Source organism: Arvicola amphibius, chromosome 3, assembly GCF_903992535.2.
Source record: "Arvicola amphibius chromosome 3, mArvAmp1.2, whole genome shotgun sequence".
Lineage (NCBI taxonomy): Eukaryota > Metazoa > Chordata > Mammalia > Rodentia > Cricetidae > Arvicola > Arvicola amphibius.
The window spans coordinates 143,510,073-143,533,790 of record NC_052049.1 but is presented as its reverse complement, the minus strand read 5'-3'; the positions used below and the strand labels follow the sequence as shown (position 1 = coordinate 143,533,790).

The 23,718-nt window shown below is 39.5% G+C and overlaps 1 protein-coding gene across 2 annotated transcripts; it reads right to left on the bottom strand.

The window, feature by feature from the left end:
* Nucleotides 1-4,212: 4,212 nt before the first annotated feature.
* Arpp19 (cAMP regulated phosphoprotein 19) lies at nucleotides 4,213-22,617 on the bottom strand. 2 transcript variants are annotated; one of them, XM_038322607.2, is made up of 4 exons: nucleotides 22,520-22,617; nucleotides 22,282-22,336; nucleotides 8,339-8,461; nucleotides 4,213-4,402 (listed from the first exon to the last, which is right to left on the bottom strand). In XM_038322607.2, the coding sequence occupies exons 2-4, from the start codon at nucleotides 22,324-22,326 to the stop codon at nucleotides 4,232-4,234; spliced, it is 339 nt and encodes a 112-aa protein (XP_038178535.1). In that variant the 5' UTR covers nucleotides 22,327-22,336; nucleotides 22,520-22,617; the 3' UTR covers nucleotides 4,213-4,231. The 2 variants fall into 2 exon arrangements, with proteins under 2 accessions (XP_038178535.1, XP_041910702.1); XM_042054768.1 differs by lacking the exon at nucleotides 22,520-22,617 and having other exon boundaries at nucleotides 22,282-22,513.
* Nucleotides 22,618-23,718: the final 1,101 nt, after the last annotated feature.

Genomic DNA, 23,718 nt, shown 5'->3' with positions numbered 1-23,718 from the left:
ATGATCTTGAACTCCTGATCCTCCTTTCTGCCTCCCTATGAGGTTACAGACATGTGCACCCAGACCCAGCCTATAAAGTGATAGGAACTGAACCCATGATTCTGTGTATGTTAGGCAAGCATCTACCAACTAAGCTATATCCTCAGCCCTGTAGACTTCCTGAAACTATTTCTACTTGTCTCTTTCATCTTTCTGTATCTAATACTACTATATTAGAATATTCTATACACAAGATGAGAACAGGGGGGTTTCATTAACACATTTAAATTAAGATCTAAGATCACAATTTCTTCATAGTGGCTTAACTTCAGAAAACATTAACAAATAAGACAAAACTGCATATTAAAATCAATAAAAATTAAGTAGATCCATTTATTTTGGGTGTATTTTACAAGTATAAGTTTAGAAGGGCTATTTGACAAACCAGCATTAGCCACCAACTCTACAAACATCCTTAACAAGAAAAGGCAATTATGTTGGCCCTTTGCATACAGGCAGTGTCCTATTGCATATCAAAGAAAGATGCAGTGACAGATTTGAGGGCATAAAGGAGTTAGATTTCTACTGCTATTTAATTGATAAATACCACAGAAACATACATGAATGGGTGTCACCACCACCATTGATTTATAGAATTGAAACCTATGGGTCTACCTACGTAGAAAGTTGGAACTAGTAAGAGTATCCTATTGTCATCTATTCATGAAACACTATAGGTTTCTTTGATCCTAATTTCTAAAAGTTGTATGAAAAGTTGGAGAAAGAGACCCGGGTAAGACTGGCAGTACATGCCAAGTGAGATCACGATAGTGCTTTAGAAAATGTTAAGTGTGCCGGGTGGTGGTGATCCACACCTTTAATCCCAGCACTTGGGAGGCAGAGGCAGGTGGATCTCTGTGGTTCGAGGCCAGCCTGGCTACAAGAGCTAGTTCCAGGACAGGCTCCAAAGCTATAGAGAAATCCTGTCTTGAAAAACCAAAAAAAAAAAAAAAAAAAAAAAAAAAGGAAAATGTTAAGTGCTTATAGTGGGCTTCAAGGATGAGTATGGTGACAGAAATGGGTTACAATGTACGTAGTGAGTTTGACAAAGCCTTGGTAATCACTCAGGACTGCTCTTCCCACAAGATGCCTGTGTTTGACCACCAAATATTAAGTTTAGAGCAGAGTTTGGGTTGATAGTTCAGCTTTGATAAGACTGTGACATATTAAGAATACAAGTCTTGCTAGGCAGTGGTGGGGATGACTTTAATCCCAGCACTTGGGAAACAGAGGCAGGCGGATTTCTTGTGAGTTTGAGACCAGCCTGGTCTACAAGAGCTAGTTCCAGGACGGGCTCCAAAGCCACAGAGAAACCCTGTCTCAAAACCAAAACCAAAACAAGATTAAAAAACAACAACAACAACAACAAAAAACCAAGTCTTACTTACTAATGACTTCCAATAAATACTCAGAGGTATACTTTGGGCACATCAAGTAAAAAGAGCAACTAATTCTAACTGTGGAATAATAACAAGAGGAGGCCTTGCCATGACTGCTTTAAACAGTTTGGACATGTTTCCAGGCCAGCAGTACAAAATTATCTAACAATTTGTGGATTAGAAACATGCCCCCTCAATATAACCCAATGCTATTCCAACTAGACACTAGCTGCAGCTGTTAGTCAGACGTAGCCTTCAAGGTATTTCTCATGAGTTACTGAACAAAATAGACTAGCCAGTTTGCCTTTAGTATTTTTATCAACTTCAGTTTTACTCTAACATTAAAACTAGTCATTCCTTAGACACAACTTTGACATACAAATGGACAATTAAGCTCATTTAATCAAAGTCTTCACTAAATGACCAAAAATCCTGCAAACATGTCTACAATAAACTGAGTTTTGAAGCAGAACAAAAGACAGGAAAATGTAAAACTTCTCTCAAGCACCAATAATGGAAGCTATGCAGCTATACGTACACATCCTCAACAGGTCTTTCCTTCTGGAAAATCCTGAGATTTTACTTAAGCACTGCTACTTTATAGAAGGCAGGTTGGTTCAGTGAGGAAACTTACTTTTGATAGTGATATTTTATTTGGGGCACTTAGTATTTCACAGATCCTCAAGTCTTGAGGTAGGTTAAAGATCAGTGTCCTAGTATACAAATCAAAACTCACGCAGGCGTTACTCACTCGTCATAAACTGAGTCTGGCAGTCAGGAAGACTATGGCCACTCCGATTTCAGACGCATCTAATGAACTTAATGGTGTGGGCTTGCAAATATCCATGGGGGGAAAACTAGATACCAATCCTGTAGTGAATTACATTTATTACAGAATAGTCCATTTGCTCATTACAAATGTAAAGTTACCCATGTGGAGTGTGGAGTGTATTGCTTTTCTGCCATTCAGATTGAGTGGAGGACTAATCACTAGTGTGGAACCACAGGAAAGCGGGTACATAAATGTAGCCACGATATAAGATGCCTGGATTCCCATAGTGGAGCAGGTCTCATCCCAGCCCAAGATGAAGAGAAAGAATAGTATCAGCTCAGGCTGCTGTGGCTCAATATGCCTCCCCAACACCCCGAGGAAAGAGCTCTAATAGAACAGTAAATGTGTCCCAATAAAGTGTGCTAATGTTTTCACTAACACATAAACCACAAGTAAAAGTAAAGTGATATTTTATTAAAATGACATGTATAAGAGAAACCTAATTTTAATATGTTTTACCTACTACATAAATCATTATAACTGTTGTAAGCCCAAATTCTCCTAGTTCATTCTAATTACTTATTATTTACCAGAATTCAGCTAATCCTGACAGTTTCCTAGACCAATCTTTTCAACTACTTGCTTCATTATAAAGTTCCCTTAGGGATAAGAGCGTAGTTCCATAGTACAGTGCTTGCTAAGCACATGTAAGACAGTGGTTTGATCCTCAGCATAACAAAAAAAAAAAAAAAAAAAAAAAAAAAAACCTCACAAAAGTCCTTTTATTTAAGCAAGTTTAAAAAGTAAAGACAGATATAGATATGTATGTTCTCATATAAATGGAACAGCCCAACACAAGTCACAGAAGCAAAAGAGAGAAGATGGGGGTTGAGAAGAATACAGAAGGCAGAGAATGCAAGCCTTTAACTTTAGTATCCCCAAAGTTGAGCGTGGAAGTAAAAAGTTTCTACATTAAGAAAGTTTATATAAATTATATGAATGGTAATTTTTTGTAAGAGTCAAAATGAAATGTTCTGCATAGAACAAAAGATATGCCTAAGCAACATATCATATTTGTACAAGGCCACTGAAAGTCATGAATATTAGTAACAAATAAAAATGCTTAATTCTGTATCAGGGTGAGTAGATATTAGTTTGGTATTCTAATAAGCTCAAGATTGTAAACTATTCTTATACAAAAGCAGTAATGGTGGGCAGATTTGTGTAGGAAGTCTTGTGCTTCTGGTTGGCACATTATCTACTTTCTAATATGGTGAAATTAATACAGACATTTGTAAAAGGTTGTGCAAAACTATTGTATTTACAAAAATGGCACAAAAGTGAATGCAATAGTCAGTGCACATGCACACCCATTCACGTCTTCAACAAAGAAAGCTGTCTCAAGACTGCAGAACGAGGAAGAGCACTAGCTTCAACAGCTGGTAAGCACTGGAGTCACACAAGTCACACCAGAACGGGCAAATATCGCCCAGGTAAGATGCTCTTGTTAAAGCTGAAACAGCAGGTTTAAGGCCGTCAAGTCCAAGCAGTTATTCAAATCTTTTGCAGCCCATTTACTTGTGTTTGAATTATGTGACTTGTCTTCCAACTTGTGGTCTTAAACTTCTGTCTTACAAAATTCAAAAGGAAAATACAGAAGAAATCAATACAACAGAGGTTCTATTAAATAAGAGTAACATACAAAGCTGTAATTACGAGAAAGTAAGGAAAGCCAGAACGTTAAAGCTGTAAAACTTGCTTGCTACTTGTTGGAGCCAGCCCTACACCAGCTAGGTAATATGTACAATTATTATAACATCAATTACTTAATGCTGTTACATGTCCTTTGCATCAGTGCACTGTTAAACTAATCAAAACCTCTACATATGTATGCTCCCTTACGACAGCAGCGCACACTACCACTATCTGCAAAGCTGTCAGTCTCAAATGACAGTGAGTGAAAGGAAACAGAAAGTGGGTAAGGAACACAGAAAGGAGAAATAAAGGACATTAGAAGACTCATGCAGTTCAGCTCTTTTAATCAGCCAGCCAGCTTGCTAGCAACCAGGGATGGTTTCCGCTGAGGAAGGTCCTGTGGAGTAGGAATGTGGTCACCAGTGACCTCTGTCTTATCCGGGGCTGCAGCAGGAAGCTGCTTGTTCTTCATCTTTGCTTTCGCCATGTTGTAATCCCCAGAATCAAAATACTTTTGCTGCAAGCAAAAACAAAAAATTAGATTAGAGTTTAAAAGTTCTTTATACCATTGGACTGATTTTGGATGGAAAAATGAAGAAACCACAGGCCTCTAACACCATGATAAAACTGTAACGATAGCTTAAGGACAACCAGGGAAATTTGCTTGAGGTCTGGCTTATATCCATTTCTACTGAATGTCTGCTATACATAAACTAATGTTCAAGAGCTAGTGAGAGATAAAAAATGGTCAATTAAAATCAACCATCATAACAACTTTTACAATCAAAGATAAGGTTTGGTCATTAAAGTCTGGGTTTGGCAAAAGGAAATAATAAAATGATGAAATGACGGCCTGGATAAATAATGAGCAGAAAAAAATTTCTCAGACTTTAGAGACCCTAAAATGAAGTAGCTGAGACTCACAGTAGCATAAGGCTACTGAATGGCCTAGGAAACAGGTCTTATTAGCTGGCTCCCCCTTTTTGATAAGCTAGATCTGTGCTATGGCCAATGGATCTATGAATAGAAACTACTTTTTGGATAGTACTGTACAAGTTTCATATGGAGCAGTTATCAATGAAATGCAGGCAAGGTATGTCTGAGGTTGCTGCAGGATCATTTTTGTATGATGCTTTAAAATGAGTGTAGAATTCTAATGCTCCCAAATCAAGAAGCTGCTTCTAGCTAAGTATGTGTGGCACACCTGGAATCTCTGCATTCAGGATGGGAAGGCAGGAAGACAGATGCTCAAAGCTTGCTTCAACTATGTGAGACCCTGTCTTAAAAAGGAAAATGGAGCACTGCTGGCATATGGACAACAAAGAAGTCTGGTAAATTTCTTATCTGTGTTACTTAATTACAAAGTAAGAAACTGGACACTACAAACCAAATAAACAAATAATTATATTTACTTATTTACTAGGTATGTGTGTCAAGAGAGTCTATGTGGAGGTCAGAGGGCAATTTTCACAGTTGGTTCTCTCATTCCACCTCCTGAGTCCTGGGGACTGAACTAAGGTTGACAGGCTAGGCAGCAAGATTCTTTATCCTCTCTCATCTTGCATGCCTAAGTACCATATAATTTCCTCCAATTTAATGAACTCAGTTTCTAACTAGAACTGTTTATACTAAAAATATTAATCATAAAAGGATCTCATTTAATTGTGTATTGGGATGTTCTGCTGAAGAGAATACACAGTCCCCAATTTGGAGTCTTTGTGCAGCAGGAATATGAGAGCAAGTTTGAAGTCAGCTTGAGCTACTTAGTAAAAGCTCCAGGCTAGTGTGAGCTATACTAAGACCCTATCTCAAGTAATACAAACTCCTTAAAACCAAATAAAATATATTTTAGATCATATGGAAGGCAATCTTACAAGAGCCTCTCTTCACATTCATTCATTCATTCATTCATTCATTCATTCGAGAAAATGCCTCATGTAGCCCAGGATGCCTGAACTCTCAAGTACTGACATCACATACATTCCATCATGCCTAATTTCCCACTAAAATTGAACAGCACTGGCACTATGTATGTGATTACCTAAAATGACAAACTTTAAAGTCATATTTATTAGAACTGGGTCCTTAGTCTTGGTACTTTACAAACCTTACAAATACAGAAAATCATGTGCTAGACTGTTCAAATCCTTACCCACTCTGATGGGCTGACTCATCATGTACACAGTATTACTGTTAAAGTGCAGGAAATATTATATAACACTACCTTCATAATACCACCAATAATACAGAAAAAGATCTGATATGGTAATTAAATGCAATTTAACCCTCTCAAATAATAAAGAAACAAAGTCTCTTAGCTTGTTAACTATCATGGCAGAAGAAAATTGAAATCTAGAACTTTGTGACTCAAGACTTTAAAAAAAATTCTAAAACAACAGCAATAACAAAAAAACTTACTTCATTGACAGTCTGAGAAAATACAGAACCAAACATTCACATTTCAAATTCTATAGAATTATTTGATTCAAAGCACAAAAAGCTTATTCCATTGATAGTTTGAGAAAATACAGACTCACACATTCACATTTCAAACTCTATAGAATTATTTGATTCAAATGGTATTTACTTCATTTCCAACTGTTTACATCTACAATACCAACTTTAAGATATATTAATTCATTAAGAGAGACATACATGGATCTAATCTACATGGGAAGTAGAAAAAGACAAGATCTCCTGAGTAAGTCGGGAGTGTGGGGATCATGGAACAGGGTAGAAGGGGAGGAGGGAGCTGAAGGGAGGGGAAGCAGAGAAAAATATATAGCTCAATAAAAAAAGAAAAAAAAGATATATTAATTCTGCTGTGGAGAAATCATCTCTTAACTAATACTAATAACCAGCCAAGTGCAAACATGAATTTGATGCCCAGGATTATACATGATTATGTCATAGCTGAAAATAAACCTAATCGTACAGTACTGTAATCAGACAGTACATGAACATTTTGCACAGCTAAATTCCTAATGAATGCAGTTCTCACTGTGAGATTTCTATTTACCCACTACATGATTTTTACAATCATGATTTTATATAACCACATATTCTATTTTGTTGACTGATTATAACTTACTATTTCTCTGATGATGAACAATAAGGCTGCTTCTAATTATAGTAAAAGCTTTAAGAGGGGAAAAAAAGCTTCAAATTTGAAGATATTTTTCTCATATTGAATTATACCCTAAAATTAATTTATAAGAGATCAGTCAATGTAAATACTTCCATAAATCTTCCATAAAATACTTTGAAAATTAAGAGTAATGATTTTAATGTTTATACAAAACAAGTTATCTATTAGTTACATTTAATTTCAAACTCAGCAGCAGGAATTATTCTAAGTATTTTCCCACTTTGGCTGAAGTTAGTACGATTTCTATCATGCATGTAAGCAGTCATTATTTCCTCTGTTAAATTCCTTTATTTAGAGTCATGTTAATGTTTTTTAAGGTTCCGATATTTGGAATAATTTCCCTACTAGATTCTGTTTTATGACACAGAAAATTTACATTTTTCTATATTTAACATAATTGTCTATATATTATTTAAAAGATGTGAATCCTTTCATTTCACAAGTTTAAAAACACGTTATTTGTTGGTATCTTTAAAAATCATTTGTTAAAAATCACTTTTGGAGTTCAGAGTTGAGAAAATAGTCCATATGTAACTATGGTGAACACCCACAGACTTGTTTTTTTATATATAAGCAGCGGATACCAATACACTTAAGGTATTTACTTAAAGAGAAATATAAAAATCTAGCATCTTCTACAATAAAGTAATTGTCTTCCACATATACTTTATCATTCATTCTCTGATCCTCATATAATAAAAAATTCAAATGTGCTTTAATCCTAATTTTCTAATTTTTTTTCAAGCAGAAGGAGAGAAAATTAGAAACAAATGAGTAACACCATGATTTCAATGCTAAGAGATAATGAAATGTTTTCATTAATTTGAACTGCTAAGATTATAATGTGCAAATTGGATTAAAGAAATGAACTATGAAGCAAATTAGATGATTTTATAAAGGATCATAAGCCTCTGGATGTTATGTGGGGCTTGCTTTCTAATAGGTAAGCTTTAGTAAGGGTGGTAGGGTAAAAACGTCAGTTTCTAGACATCGGTTCTTTCTGAAGAGAAGAGGGAGAAGGGTCATAGAGAAAATACAGGGTAGGTTTGCATTATCCCTACAATTAGTTTCTTACAAGGGTGACAACATATCAATAGTACATAAAGGTGGTGGTTACAGGACTTCTCTTACATTATCATCTGTACTATGCTACATACTTGAAATACTTATAATTTAAAACATAATTGATTCTTTTAATACAGACACACGCACCTGAAATACAGAGATAAAAATGCAGACATTCACCTCACAGCCTGTCAGCACATTGAGCTTCCCCGTGAGGGAAGACATTACTCAACAACTTACCCCTTTCTGCAATCGCTTCCTTAAGAAATCGGACCCGCCAGGCTTTTGTCCCAAGTGTGGGTACCTTGCTTTTAATTTTGCTTCTTCAGCTTTCTCTGGACTAGTTACTTTATCTTCCATTTCCTGAAATAATTTCAAGTAAATTATTTCTATTAAAACTCAGATTTGAAAATAATTCACCTTTTACTATCTGGATTCTGACTTTCGTTGTTGAATGCCAAGTAATCCAGCCTCTGACTAAGAGGAAGCAGAGGAACCTTCTAAGAGCCTGTCTTCCTTCTCGAATGTCCCATGTGACAGCTCTATTATAGCTATGATGCATGTACACCCCACACACTGGATAAAAATACCGAGACAGCTCAGCTCTCAAGGCTTGCAGTCACTTTCAGTCATGTATAATACATTTATAATTGTCTCCTTCTATGGACTCTTCAGCTCTCTGTCTATATTTACAGAATCTTCTTAATACCACCACAATCTAAGGCCCTTCTGATTTCCTATTTATTCAAAATCATGTAGAATTTTAAACTCCTAAGACTCTTTACTAGACATTAATAGCTGCCCAAATACCAGCACGTTTTTCCTAACTAAATGAATTCAGAAGACCAAGTCTGTAAAGGAGAGAAATATGTTCACTAATCCTCACATCTGGCTGGACGTGAGAGATTATGCCTTTAATCACAGTACCCAGGAGTCTGAGGCACGAAGACTGTATCAAGTTCAAGGCCAGCCTACAGTGAGTCCCTATTTCCTACCAACAAAAGGCAAATTCCATTCATGTTGAAGAGATCACATATTTTTAGGTATCAAAGTGCTTTCTAAAAAGACTGTCATTAAATTTCCCCTCTCAGGCTAAGGATTAAACTTGGGGGCACTTGGTTATACCTCTGGTCCTGTCACTGTCTGAAGATCATTTTCTTGAAAACTACCTTGATTTAGCCCACATTCTTCAAAATGCTATCTTTACAGAAAAGAATTTATTCATCATATCATGTCAGAAACAATAAATCAAGAAAATCACAGGCCTCCTATTATGGGAGGTTAGGCAGCTGGCAAGGGCAATTTTAGCTATCAGACTCATTCTGAATGGCAAAACCTCACTTTGGCTCATTTTGAATCTCTAAGGTTATTTGTGAAGTAAAAATAGCCAAAATGTTAAATCTATAAATGTCAAGCCAACTGTTCTTCCATAGCAAGTATATAACTTACTTAGGAACTTTTCAATCTCATACATTTTTTTTAGATTTTCCTCAAAATCACATTTATACATATTCTATTCCCTTCTGTATTATCAACACTTGGCTCTCAACAACTCCTTTATGCACCTCATTTATGTCTTAGAGGATTTTGAGGGAAAAGGTGCTAATGGCAGGTGCCCTTTGTTTTCTAATCTTTTTACATAAACCTTCCTTTTTTGCTTCAGATGTCCTACTTCGACCTTCAAGCCTGCAGTTTTATATATCTATGTTGACTTCCAATCTCTAACTGTGGCCATTCACACATATGCTTCATACAAAATTTACCTGTGTATTCAGCACAGGTAAGACTGTCACATTTTAAAGCTATGCCTTCATAAGCCCACTACTTCAGCTGGTATGCAAGTCTAGTTGTATGCCCGAGTAAAAACAAAAATTAACAGCAATATCATCATTCTTTAAGGAGTTTTGTTTGTCTTTGAGACAGGGTTTCATTCTGTAGCTCTGGCTGTCCTGGAACTATGCAGACCAAGGTGGCCTTGGACTCAAAGAAATCTACCAGCCTCTGCTTCCTGAGGGTTGGGGTAGTTCCTAATTTTATGCATGATTTCTGTCTCACAAAGTGTAGAACCTAACTAGGTAAAGCTATGAAGATACTGCACTTATGTAAAGCTGTAGACGCTAAGACAAAAATAAGGTATGCAGTTTAACGCAAGGTGTGCTAGAGCCTTAGCGACATCTAGTGGCTGGCTGCTCACCCTTCACTACACAAATCTGCAATCCACTGGCATTCTCAGAACTGCAATTTCAAAGTAAAACTGGATGCAAGAACCTATTACTCTTGGGCTTCCCTGTCCAGTTAGCCCACTTTAAATATTGCTATTGAAAAGGAGCCAAAGGCAACTGCTGGCCTTTAGTCCCAGAACTTTCAAACCTTCCTGTCACAGAATCAGATTTTCTTGGGTCAGAAAGATTGCACAGCAGCTAAAGGAGCCTGCCACATGAACTTGGCAACTTGAGTTTAATCTGTCTCTGATGGTGGTTGGTGAGAACCAAGTCCTGAGAGTTGCCTTCTGACCTTCACGTGTATATTGTAGCACACATGCACCCACACTCATGCTCACACAAGAAAAAAATGAGGCTAGGCTGGTGGTCTACATATCCAGTTCCAGAAGCTTGTCAAGGAGAGGACGACAGGGAGAAGAGAGAGGTGAGAGGAAGTGAAGGGTGGAAGAAAGAGGGGAATCTAATTCTTGACTGTCCTTGCCAATATGTAACACATTATCAATAAGTGCTGCTAGTACAATTTCCTAGATGAAGTCAAACTTTCTGTATTCAATAAAAGAAGGAAAGATATAAAAAGACAGACCTAAACTACACTTTAAAACAAAGTGAAGCACTATCAAGACTTCCACAATACTTTTCTTGAACCATACAAAACCATTCTTAATCTACTGCAGAAGTTTTAGGACCTTACATTAAAGTTGCTGGACTTTCACTAACATTCTAACACAGCTACAGATTTGCTTATATCGATATAAACGTGTGGGGGTGGGGTGTTGTGGCTGCTGGCATTTAGCCATTATTGCTCTGCTCTACATGCTTCCCCGAACAGTACAAATAGAAAGCTAAAACTACATTTTCCAAACTGTATTCCAATGAGGTAGCCAATGGTAGCCACAACAGATTTTAAAAAAAAGTGTGGGAGAAAAGAACTCATTCTCCTCTTCATCATGCTGCTACAGAGCAGCAGCCCGTGAGTGCCTCTAGTGGGCAGTCACAGATAACCAGGGGCTCTTGTAGAGCTGCACAGCAGTGGGGTAGAAGATGGCAGGCTCCAAACAGGACTTACTCCTACAGTCAGAGACATTCTTCAGTCCCTGCCTCTGGAAACATCTCTTTATTTCTCCTTCTGTCCTTCCAACCCTTTCAAGAATTTGTAATGTAGCACTGGAAACCATTTCCTTTCTGTCTGAACTATGTCAAGTAGCTTTTATTCTTGTCCTCGTCATACGATGCTTAATAAAAGTCAAGTGAGATAATTTATACCTGTAGTTATGCTAAAAATGGAAGCAGTCAGAATTTGCTATGATTACAGGTTCTTGAACATCAAAGACATCCTCGAACATTTAATTGAGCTAAGAAAAAAAAAAAAACTGAAGAAGGGAGAAAAAGATTTGAGATAAAGAGAATGAAATATAAAACAAACAAAAAAATAGGTTACATATGCATCAAATATTTATACCCTAGATGTCTTTTGCAGGAGGGGGTAAAGGGAGAGATTCAGGGACACAATTTCCTGCATCTGAGAGGGAAGGAGGTAGGCAACAAAGGGCTGGGGTGTGGCTCAGTATAGAGCACTTGCCAAGAATGGGCAGGGCCCCGGGTTCAATTCCAAGTGCAGCAAAAACAAAATGAGACAAAAAAGAAAAACATACATCAGGATAGTGTTTTTAATTTACATATTGTAATGTGGAAGTCATGATGAGTTTATACTGACTGTCAAAACATGATAGGAACCATAATCTCTAGGTATATCTGTAAGGGAGTTTATAGATGGTTAATTAGGTAGCAAGATCTACCCTAGATGTTGTCAATATCATTTTATAGGCTGGGGCATTAGAATAAATTTTAAAAAGGAAGTGGACTAAAGAGATGGCTCAATGGTTTAAGAGAAGTTACACAATCACAAGGACTGGAGTTTGGATCCTAACACCTATGTAATAAGGCACACATTGTACAAACACTTGTCACTCCAGCTCCAAAAAAACGTGATGTCCTCTTCTGGACTTCATATGTGCACTTACACACATGTACACGCGCGCACGTGCACACACACACACACACACACACACACAATATGAGAAGAGGGTAAAGGGAGAAAGATGAACACCAACATTCATCTCTGCTTCCTGGCTACAGATACACTGGCTCGTGCTACCATCCATTCCTATCCATCATGGAGTGTCTCCTCAATCTCTGAGCAAAAGTAAACCCTTCCTTTAAATGACTTTTTATCAGATATTGAGTCAGAGCTATGAAAAAATAAATTAATACATAAGTGAGCGTTTATTTTTTTCGGGATGGGTCTCTCTGTGTAGCCTTGGCTGTCCTGGTACTTGTGCTATAGATCAGGCTGCCCTTAAACTCATAGAGATCTGTCTGCCTCTACATCCTGAGTGTTGGAATTAAAGGCATGTGCCATCACCACCTGGCTTGCATAATAAAGTTTTAAGTGGCGCTAACTAAACAAGAATAAAGCATAACATTTCCAAATTGGTAGTTTAGTAGTGAAGAAAAGAAAATCAATGGGGAAAGTTAATAAAATAATAACAGGACTAGATACTACCCACATAGCACCATAATAACAAAGGGACAAAGTAAACATGATTTGCTCAAAATGAAAAAAGGTGAGATGAAAAATAAAAACAAACAAACAAAAAACACTGAAAATTTGGTCACAATAACCATAAAAGGACTGATGGACCTGTCCATTTAAATCTATAGCTGGAAGCCAAGAGAGACAGTCATGCCTGTAATCCTAGTATTCGAGAGACAGAACCAAAAGGATTGCCACCAAGTCCATAAGCACGGTCAACATAGCAAGTTCCAGGACCACCTGTTCAAAATGCCAAAAATAAACAAATAAATGAACAGATAAAAATTCAGAGACAATAAGAAATACAACAAAAACTAGCCACTTACCAAGTAAAATTTAAAAATAAGTGACAGGTAGAAAATAAACAGGGGAAATAACATATTAAACAAGCCCTAATCAAATGCTAGTGCACCTATATTGAGTAATATAGATACTAAGACAAAAGTGTTATTAGAAATATATAGACAGCCAGGTGGTGACTGGCACGCCTTTAATCTCAGGAGAAGGTGGATCTCTTGAGTTTGAGGCTAGCCTGAACTATAGTTAGTTCCAGGATAGCCAAGGCTACACAAAGAAACTCTGCCTCAAAACAAACAAACAAACAAACAAACAAACAAACCAGGCTGGAGAGATGGCTCAGTGATTAAGAGCACTGCCTGGAAACCATGCGGTGGCTCACAACCACCTGTAATGAGATCTGGTGCCCTCTTCTGGCCTGCAGGAATACATGCAGGCAGAATACTGTATACACCATAAGAAGGGAAGGGAAGGGGAGGGGAGGGGAGGAGAGGGGAGGGGAGGGAAGGAAAAAAGGAAAGGAAAGGAAAAAGGAAAGGAAAAGGAAAGGAAAGGAAAGGAAAGGAAAGGAAAGGAAAGGAAAGGAAGAAAGTGAGTTTAAAACAACAACAACAACAAAAAAGCCCACAGAAATACAGAGGCCCTGCTCTTTGTGCAGTTCCCATGCCGGACATGGGATGGCAAGTGCTACTTACTGGTATCCTACGATGAGAAGGTACAAGTCTGTGTGTTGTATAAAATGAACACAGGTGCCTGATCATGCAAGTAGGTCCCAGCACCACAACAGGGATCGAAGATAGTTAGCGCTGTTTTATCCTTTGAAGGAAGGAAGCCTAACTGGCACTAGAGGTCCACCCAGGAACAGTACTGGTTATTTCTCTCTCTCTCCTCTCCCTCTCTCCCTCTCTCCCTCCCTCCCTCCCTCTCTCTCAACAGGGTTTCTCTGTGTAACAGTCTTAGCTGTCCTTGAGTAAGTTCTGGTAGATCAGGCTGGCCTCAAACTAACAGAGATTCTTCACCTGTGCCTGCCTCTGGGATTAAAGGTGCCACCACCACCACTCAGCAGCAACAGAGTTGTTTTGCCCAAGGAATGAAAGCCTGAGATCTGGAATTTCCCCCTTGGAGGAGACTCGCATGGCAGCAAGGCTTTGATGATTTCTGCTGTTTCAACTATGAGCAATGTCAGGAGCAGAGAAGTCATTCAGGTTACTGTGGACTTTGTTGCTACAAAGGATAATTTCTAGGCAGACCCTAGGAACTCTGGTCTTTCCTGTGGTAATCAGTGTGAGCAGTTATCAATTTATTATGGGAAAAAAAGGCTTGAAATCAGCACATTTATGAACGAGGCAGCTAGTTCATCATTAGCTGAGTGTGCTGGCAGAATCACTTGAGTATGAGTTCAATGTCAGCCAGAAAAACTTACTGAGAGCTCATTGTGCCCCATCCTAAAGCAGACAGCATTTACTTATATTTATTTATCTTACAAGTACTTGGTTTTACAAAAAAGATCCCAATAATTTCTTTTACATGTATGTATGTATTTATGTATGTATGTTGTGTGTGGAGCATCTGCATATCACAACAGAAGTGTAGAAGTCAAAGGATAACTTGCAGGAGTTGTTTCTCTTATTCCACCACATAAGATCTGGAGATCAAACTAAAGTTATCAGGCTTAGAGGCAAGAACCTCAACACTCTAAGCCATCTCATGAAGCCCTGATAAGAGAGGAAGGAAGGAAGGAAGGAAGGAAGGAAGGAAGGAAGGAAAGACTGATCAGGTCTGATTACGTATGCCAACATTCCTAGTATTCAAGGATTTGTGGAAATTTATGGTGAGTTCAGGGACTGCCTGGCTAATGATACCTGCCTCAATACAAAACAAAAGGAAGTCACACAAAGACTGTATACATGTGTACCCTTAATTCAACGGCAGAGCAGTTGCTTGGGCAGTATGAAGACCTGAGTTTAATCCACAGCAGGGGTCAGGAAAAGGGCAATAAGCAAAGAAACTACTAAGAGCCAGGCAGCCTCAAACTTCTAGGCAAGATTACAAGCTTGAGGACAGCTTGGACATTCTAGTGATTTCCAGGCCAGCTGGGGATACAAAATGAGACTGTTAAGCAAAAGCTTAAAAACTGGGCATAACCCCAGCACGCACAAAGTGAAGCCAGGATGTAATATATAAAACCAAGTCTTAAAAAACAAACAAACAAACAAACAAAAACAATAGTAAAGGAAGTTGGACAGATGTGCTGGTAAAGCCTTTAATCACACCACTCAGGAGACAGAGGCAGAGACTCTAGAGTTCAAGGTCAGCCTGGTCTAATCGAAAGTGCCAGAATGGACAGGGATACACAGAGAAACCCTGTCTTTAAAAAAAAACAAAAAAACAAAAAAAAAACACAATCAATCAAACAACAATAACAACATACCCCAACCAACTAAAGAAACTCAAAAAGGCCCCCCCCCCCCCAAGTAAAGGGCCACTTGTTACCAAGCTTAATGACCTCAGTTTGATCCCTGGGTCGCGGATGAGAACAGACTCCAAGTTGTTCTCTATTCTGCCCATATGTACTGTGGTAGATGGGCACTTGCACACTCACACTCACTAATAAAATATAATAAAATTTAAAAAGCTTAAAAAGAAATGTCAAATTCAGGAAGAAAAATAGTTTTAAAAATTCAAAGCTGATTTTGAAATTTTATTCTTTAAAACTTCTTGTGTCACATGCTATGGATTATGCTCATTGTTAATAAAATGCTGATTGGCTGAGAGTCAGGCAAAAAGTATAGGCAGGTGATCAGACTAAGGATGCTGGCAGAAAGAACGGTGGAGTCAGAGCTGCTGAGTAAGCAGGATGTGTAGAAAATGAGGTAACAAGCCATGACATGTGGCAAAGTCTAAACAGAAATATGGGTTAATTTAAGTGTAAGAACTAGTAACAAGCCTGAGCCATTAGCTGAACATTTACAATTAACATAAGTCTCTGTGTGGTAATTTGGAAGCGGCTCCTGGGACAGGAAACCTCTACAGTCACAGGTTTATATACTTTAATAATACACGATGAAATAAAGTATACCTATATAACTAAGTGACTTAACAAATAACGGTGGGCTGGTTATAACTGTCTTCGTATAGTCTACACTTAGAAGAGAACCTAATCCTGACCAAATGTAAACATGAATTAAGATTAACACATGTATTTCTGTGAGTTTTACTATTAGAATACAATAGAAACCCTTTGTTACTAAGGCATAAACTATGAATACATATTTGGAAACATTCAAGGGCTAGAGTTCAGTAGCAAAGCACAATCTAAAATCCATGAGGTCCCAGGTTCAATAGATCAGCACCAACAATAGCAAAAGGCCTTTGAAAAATTATTAGGCCTGGGAATGTAGCTCAGTGGTACAGTGCTTGCTTCACATATGCATGATATTTCCTAGGTTCAATCTTTAATACTGAAAAAAGTTAAATGATTACTTTATATTCTAATAAGCTAATAATTTTATCGAAACATTTTTCAGCCTATGGCTAAGTTACATAGCTCAGCAGTAAAACCTGAGCACTCGAATCAGTTCTCTGTCTGCTGAGCAATATGGCAACATGTTCACTAAGGCACTGATGAATTAACAAAGGCCAACAGACCTTTAACGATATTGTTAGGAAGGTTCACTATCCAGGCGGTGGTGGTGCATGCCTTCAATCCCAGCACTCAGGAGGCACAGGCAAGTGAATCTCTGTGAGTTCGAGGCCAGACTGGTCTACAAGAGCTAGTTCCAGGCCAGGCTCTAAAACTACAGCAAAACCCTGTCTGGAAAAACAAACAAACAACAAAGGAAGGTTCAACTACTGTCACCAATTTATAGAGTCACTTTTGTCCTGTAACTCCTTAAGATTTGCCAGTGCTTGGCATTCAATGACAGTAAGTAAAAGTCTCCCGAAGGACAATGTCTTTCAACTGCGTCCATAAAACCAAGAAACTTTCTACACAGATTTACCATCAGCTTGAGAATATTTGATGCCACAGAATTAATAGGTTCAGGAATCTAAGTTACAAAGTACAAATCTTACACATACTACAGAAGCAAATCTAACAAGCTGGTAGAGCTGGAAATGTAATTAAGAAGGTTCTGGGTTTCCTCCCTAGCACCACAAGATGGGACATGACTGAAACCCCAGTACTCAGGAGGTAGAAGTAATGAGGTAAGGAGTTCAAACTCATCCTGACTACCCTTTTAGTTCAAGGCCAGTCTGGGATAGGAGACCCCATTGGACAAACGAGAGAGAAATCTGTCTGGATAGAAAAAAAGAACATTATTAAGCCTACCAAAAAATATCAAGATCAAAATTAACTAGAATTTTTTAAAAACAGGGTTGGGGGAGCGGCAAATTTACATGTACTGCTAAACACTGATATAAGGAAAAGTCATGTTACATATATGATTAGGGATGTTCAAGAAAATGTATTGCCATTAGAAGACATCAGAGATGGCTCCGTGGTTAAAAGCAATGGCTGCTCTTCCAGAGGACCTGGATTCAACTCCCAGCACATACAAGGTGGCTCACAATGGTCTCTAACTCCAGTCCCAGGTAGGTGATCTGATGCACTCTTCTGACCTTCCAAGGCCACCAAGCAGCACACAGATACACAGACATACATGCAGACAAAACACCCATACACATTAAAACAAACAGCCGATAAGAGATAAATGTCATGTGCAAGATTTAAGAAGCCTCCCATGAAGAAGAGAATACAGTTTTTGCCCTCTGTGTCCTTTCTCATGGTTTAATGAGCTTAAAATGTCTGCAACTGAAGCAGCCATACTGCAGTAAGAACTAAGGTGCTAAGAATGGTGGAGCAGCAACAAAGGACGTAAGGTTTTTGAAAACCTCAGAACCACTATCCCAGTCCTTGGGCTAGCCTTTTGGGCTTCTTTGTCAAGAGAGAAAAATAACTTCTATCTTGTTTAAACTCCTATTAGTTTCATCTTCCTGCCACATGCAACCAAGCATAACTCTGATTAAAGAAAAGGCATGCAGGATTTACACAAAGATGTAGGCAAGCAGGTTTTGTCTAAGGATGGAGGAGGCATCAGTAAGAGAATGGAACAGGGTGGGCAAGAGGAGATGAAACAAGAGAATGCGATGAAAGGAGCTGGTGAGCTTGGACTTCATCCTATGGAGGACAGTAGGGAAGATAAATTTACCCCAGGCTGGACTGTGCAAGGTCACCCCCTGCCCAGTCCACCAACAGGCAGCCCTTGAGAAAACAGGAGGTTTTTCACTGCAAATCTATGTTTCTTTTTACACCATGCACAAAACCACCAGGCCTTTATATATATTTGTATTTTGGGGGGGGGGGGGTTGCTTGTTTGTTTTTGAGATAAGGTCTCTCTACATAGCTCTGGCTGTTCTAGAACACACTATGTGAGCAGGCTAGCCATAAACTCAGAGACCTGCCTGCCTCTGTCTCCAGCATACTGGATTTAAAGTGTATGCTACACACCTGGCCTATATCTTTTTAAAAAATAATTATTTTTAAGTTTGTGTATTTTGTCTGCATGTATATTTGTATACTACTCATGTACTCAGGTCAGAAGAGGACACTGAATCCTCTGAAACTGGAGTTACAGATGGTGGTGAGCCACCATGTGGGTACTTAGAACCAGTTCCTCTGGAAGAGCAGCCAGTGCTCTTTAACTACCTCTCCAGCCTGGCCAGGTGTTCCTTAATAGAATATTTCAGTTGGGAGCTCTACTTCAGCTAGTCAGTCTTTCTAAGACACTTCACCTAGCCTGAGTGAAATAATCTCTAAAAACCCTGCTACTGGCACCTTAAAGAAACAAAACAACAACAACAAAAACCCAACCTGAGCCACAATGCACATAAACATTATGTATTTAGTTTTGTTCATATTTTTAAAGTGGATCAAAGTTAAAGTTTCTATGCTTTATCACCATGGGCTCACTGTATTATACTGGACAGCTTCTGCTTCCTGACTGCTGGATTATTAGGTGTGAACCGCTATGCCTAGCTAGAACTAATTTTAAAATTATCTTCAGTTCTAAATAGTTAAATGACCTCATAGCTTATGTTAAAAGAACTTAGTCATCACATGGCTAATGGGTAGTTAACTTTTAACAGCAGCTACCATTTTTCAATATATTTAGTTTCAGCACAATACCAGCTATAATGAACAGTTTATACATAGGCTGTGTTTCTGTTTAAGACTGATACAAGGATACAGATATCTGTTTTTATGCTCATACATATCTAATTAATAACCTAACTAAAAACAGGTGCCTATCTGATTGCCTTCTCTTTTTAAAAAATTTGCTTTCAATTTTATAACCATTGGTCTGTGTAATTCTTCTCTTAACATGAGTGTGTGCTATTTATCAGGGGTAGAAACAGTGACCTTGTCCTACTCCTTGCAGGGCCCCGCTATCTTAAACTTTTAAAGACAACAAGCTAACGTACCACAAAACCTTAAAAGTATTTTTAACTGAATACTTTGGCTATAATTGAAAGGTCAAATGGGAACAGAGACAATAATCAACTTTTTAGGTCATGTAACTGTTCTTCCAAATAGAAGAAACAGGTGATTTGGCTCACTAGAACACAGAAGTGACTTTGCACATTTTCCTCTTGTTTAAGGATAGTGTTCATGCCTTAGGCACTTAAAATCTACAGCCACTCTTCAATTCAAAAAGGGACATCACATTCCTAACACCCTCTAATTTATATTAATGACATTAGCTAGAAACAGACCTTAAAAATGCTTACAGAGAAAAAAATCTTAAAGAGAAAACATTAAAATTATCCTTGATATGAGGTATTATATTAGGCTATTTTAATCAAAAGTATTTATACCCTAGAAAGCAATACTTCAAACTTTGGCAACATACTAACAAATCCTGTCACCCAAAATTATTTTAGCTGGGTGTAGTGGCAGCTGGACTGTAATCCTTGAACTTGGGAGGTTTAAAGCCAGAGGAGCACTTCACATCAAAGGCAAGCAAGGGCTACAGAGTGAGCCCCTGCCTGAAAAATAATTAAACAAGGGCTAGCAGAATGGCTCAATGGGTGGGATCTCTAGCCACGAATGCTGACAACCCAAATACTGGAGTTCTCATGGTAGAAGGAGAAAGCCAGCTCCTGCAGGTTATTCTCTGACCTCTACACAAACACCCCCAACATACAATAAATTAAAAAAAAATCACCTCCCACACCATTATGTATCAAATTAAAACCAAGATTTATTTCAGTGTATTTAAGACAAGATAGAGATGGGCTTTGAGTTCCTAAATCCTAAACAATTGTGAATACATCAAAGCTTACAATATGAACAGGTAATATTTACAATATGAACAGTAAGATTACTGTTCAGACTATAATCCTTAAACTGTATCTATTTTATTAATTTTTTTTTTTTGGCTTCCAAAATTCATTACTCAGCTGGCCCTCATGGCACAGGTTTATAACCTGAGTCAGTTGGTGTCTGAGCCTAGAGGATCACCAAATTCAAGGCTTGTCTGGGCAACTTGGTGAGATCATTTAAAAACTAAAAACAAAAAGATTAGGGCCTACATGGTAACTGACCAATAGTTTCAGGGCCATGCTCTCTAGCTAGCCTGAGCCACATCAGTTCTTGTCCCAAAAAGACAGCAGGGGCTGGGTCAGTAAAGTGCTTGCCCTGCACACTCATATTCTCTTTTCTTCTCACTTGCTGTTCTCACAAAAGCAGAAGGGGACCCCAGGAATAGAGCTCAGTGGTAAAGCCCTTGCCTAGGCTGCCCCAGAAGCCCCCTACTGCAGAAAGAAAAAGGGAAGGAGGAAGGGAGAATAAATCTGTCTTTTTGCAAAGGATACAACCAAATAATGTGGTTTATTATTATTATTATTATCTTTGTTTTCCTTTTCGTCAGTTAATTTACAAGTACTGTCAGAACGGAACAATCACATGGAAGAAATTACAGAGGAAAAGTTGACATGCTTAAAAGAACATACGGGATGGGCACAGAGCACTAATCTACAGGGCAACATTAAATATAAGCCCTAAGAAAGTTTAAACAGTAGACCAAATCTCATTTACAGTAAAGCAGCTTGTTATTAATCATCAATTAATTAATTTGAGACAGGGTCTCATTATGTAGCTCCAGCTGGCCTGGAACTCACAGACATCTGCCTGCTTTTTTGCCTGAGTGCTGGGATAAAAGGCGCAGTTTGATTTTTTTTAAGAAAAAATGTTGGGAACTCTCCCTAAAACAATGTAAGAAACGAGACCAAGGACTGTTCTCCTTTCTTAGCTAACTGATTCCACGTACCCAGGAAGGCAAGGCATCGGAACAATTAACTACAATGGAATGGGCAGGCCAACAGCCCAGATAAACATACAGGCCTCGTATTCCTAGACGGATGGCTAGCTCATTTTTCTTTGTCAGGGAAAACACAAATGAGCTGACAAAAGCATCCCCATGTTTCGAGAAATACCTGAGTAGTGAAAATTTGTAAAGCTCCAATTCTCGAATTTTAGTCAAGTGCAAACCCCGGCAGCCAGCATTTGTGAGCCCGAGTTGTGCATGATCTCGGTTGGGCCTCACAGCAGTCGTGGGAAGTGGACGCTATCACCTGGACTTTACCTACACCGATCATGGGGGCCTCGCGGCTCGCCATCCTGATCTAGATCGGCATCGCCCCCCTGAACGGAGACACCGCTTGGGGGGTTACCGACAAGCTTACAAGTGGTCGGAGCGCTTCCGGGAAAAACCAACGTCCTAAGCAAATAAAAAGCTCACTATAAAACTTGGGTCCCTGGCATGGGCTCGAGGCCTGGCTCTCTCGCATACTCAAGTGACACACCGAGGCACCGGGGAGAAGCGTTGGGTGTCCGAGCCTCCGGGGGCCCCGGCTGCGGGGGGTGAGGGGGGAGCCGACCGCCTCGTGGGGTGTCGCCAGGCAGCCTCCAGCGAAAGGCTCCGTCGGGCCGCGCTCTCGCAGGCCCGCCGGCCAAGGACCCTGCCACACCTGCTTCCCTCAGCCCCGCCGAGGCACCGCCGCACGCTCACCTTCTGCTCCTCCGCCGACGCTGCATCGGGGACTTCCGCGGACATGGTGCTCCTTCTGCAGAAGAGACGCCGGGAGGGGACTGATTACCGGTGGCAAGGCCGCCCGCTGCCTTCTGCCTGCCCAGCTGCCCGCCGGGCTGGCGGCTGTCGCCTTGTGACGACACGGCTCCCCGGCTCCCGCCCGCCGTGGCTCCCGCAGCCCAGGCCCACCAGACTCCCGCGCCGCGCCCTTACCTACCTATCCCCGCGCCTCCGGCCCTGCGACGCCCAAGCACTTCCTCTTTCCCTCAAAGGTTGAGGCTCGCGCCTCACCTCACTTCCGTCCGTGAGCGTACAGTGCTTCCTGGGAATTGTAGTTTATCTGTAGCACCGTCTTTCCTCCCTTCTCTCGCCTTTCCAGACTACTCTTGCACTGTGATCTGCAGTAGTTCTGCTTCAGCTTAATCCCGTCCACCATTACTTCTTCAGTTCCCCCACCTTGTCTCAGCACAATCTTTTCTTCTGAGATCAACCTCTTCAAAGCTATCACAATAAGCACAACATCATTTGACAGGAACTATGATCTCTTTGGTAATGTCACCTTCCCTCTCTCATTAGCCACACTAGGGATAGGGCCAATATTTCACTCAGATCCTCACCAGATCTTGGTATTTCCTACGTAATAAATAAGCAATTAATGAATTCAGCTTCTATTCCTTGTCTTTTCAGGGTACTTAGCTCAAAACACTGAGCTCCAGAAAGACTTTCTTAATTGCCAAGTCCTGTGGCTTCGTATCAACTCGTCATTCTACAAAGCATCTTATACCTGCTGGCACATCTGGTTCCAAAGAAATGTGCCTCAGAACTCTTGGAATAAAGTGGCCTTGTACGTTCAGCTGGTAGGAATTGGAAGGTAATGAGTGCGGTTTGGAGGGCATAGGGAGCAATCAAAAGGTCCTAGTAATTGGATGTGGAATTTGGAAGCCATGAAAACTGAAGGTGGGCCCTGTGGCATAGGACTGTAATCCCAGCTGTCTGGGAAGTTGAAGTAAAAGGATGGGAAATTTATGCCTGCCTAGGCTATAGAATAAATAAAAAACCACTCTGGGCAATTTAATGAGGCCCTATATCAAAAGGCAGGTATGGAGCTCCTCAGTGGTAGAGGGTTTTGCTGTGGAATAATGCTCTTGTACACTGTAAAGATTTGTCACTTATATTGGTTTAATAAATGCTGATTGGCCAGTAGCCAGGCAGGAAGTATAGGTAGGGCTACCATACTAGGAGAATTCTGGGAAGAGGAAAGGTAGAGAGGCAGTCATAAGCCAGATGCAGAGGAAGCAAGATGAGAATGCCAAAGTGAGAAAAGGTACCAAGCCACATGGCTAAACATAGATAAGAATTATGGGTTAATTTAAATTGTAAGAGCTAGTTGATAATAGACCTGAGCTAATAGGCCAA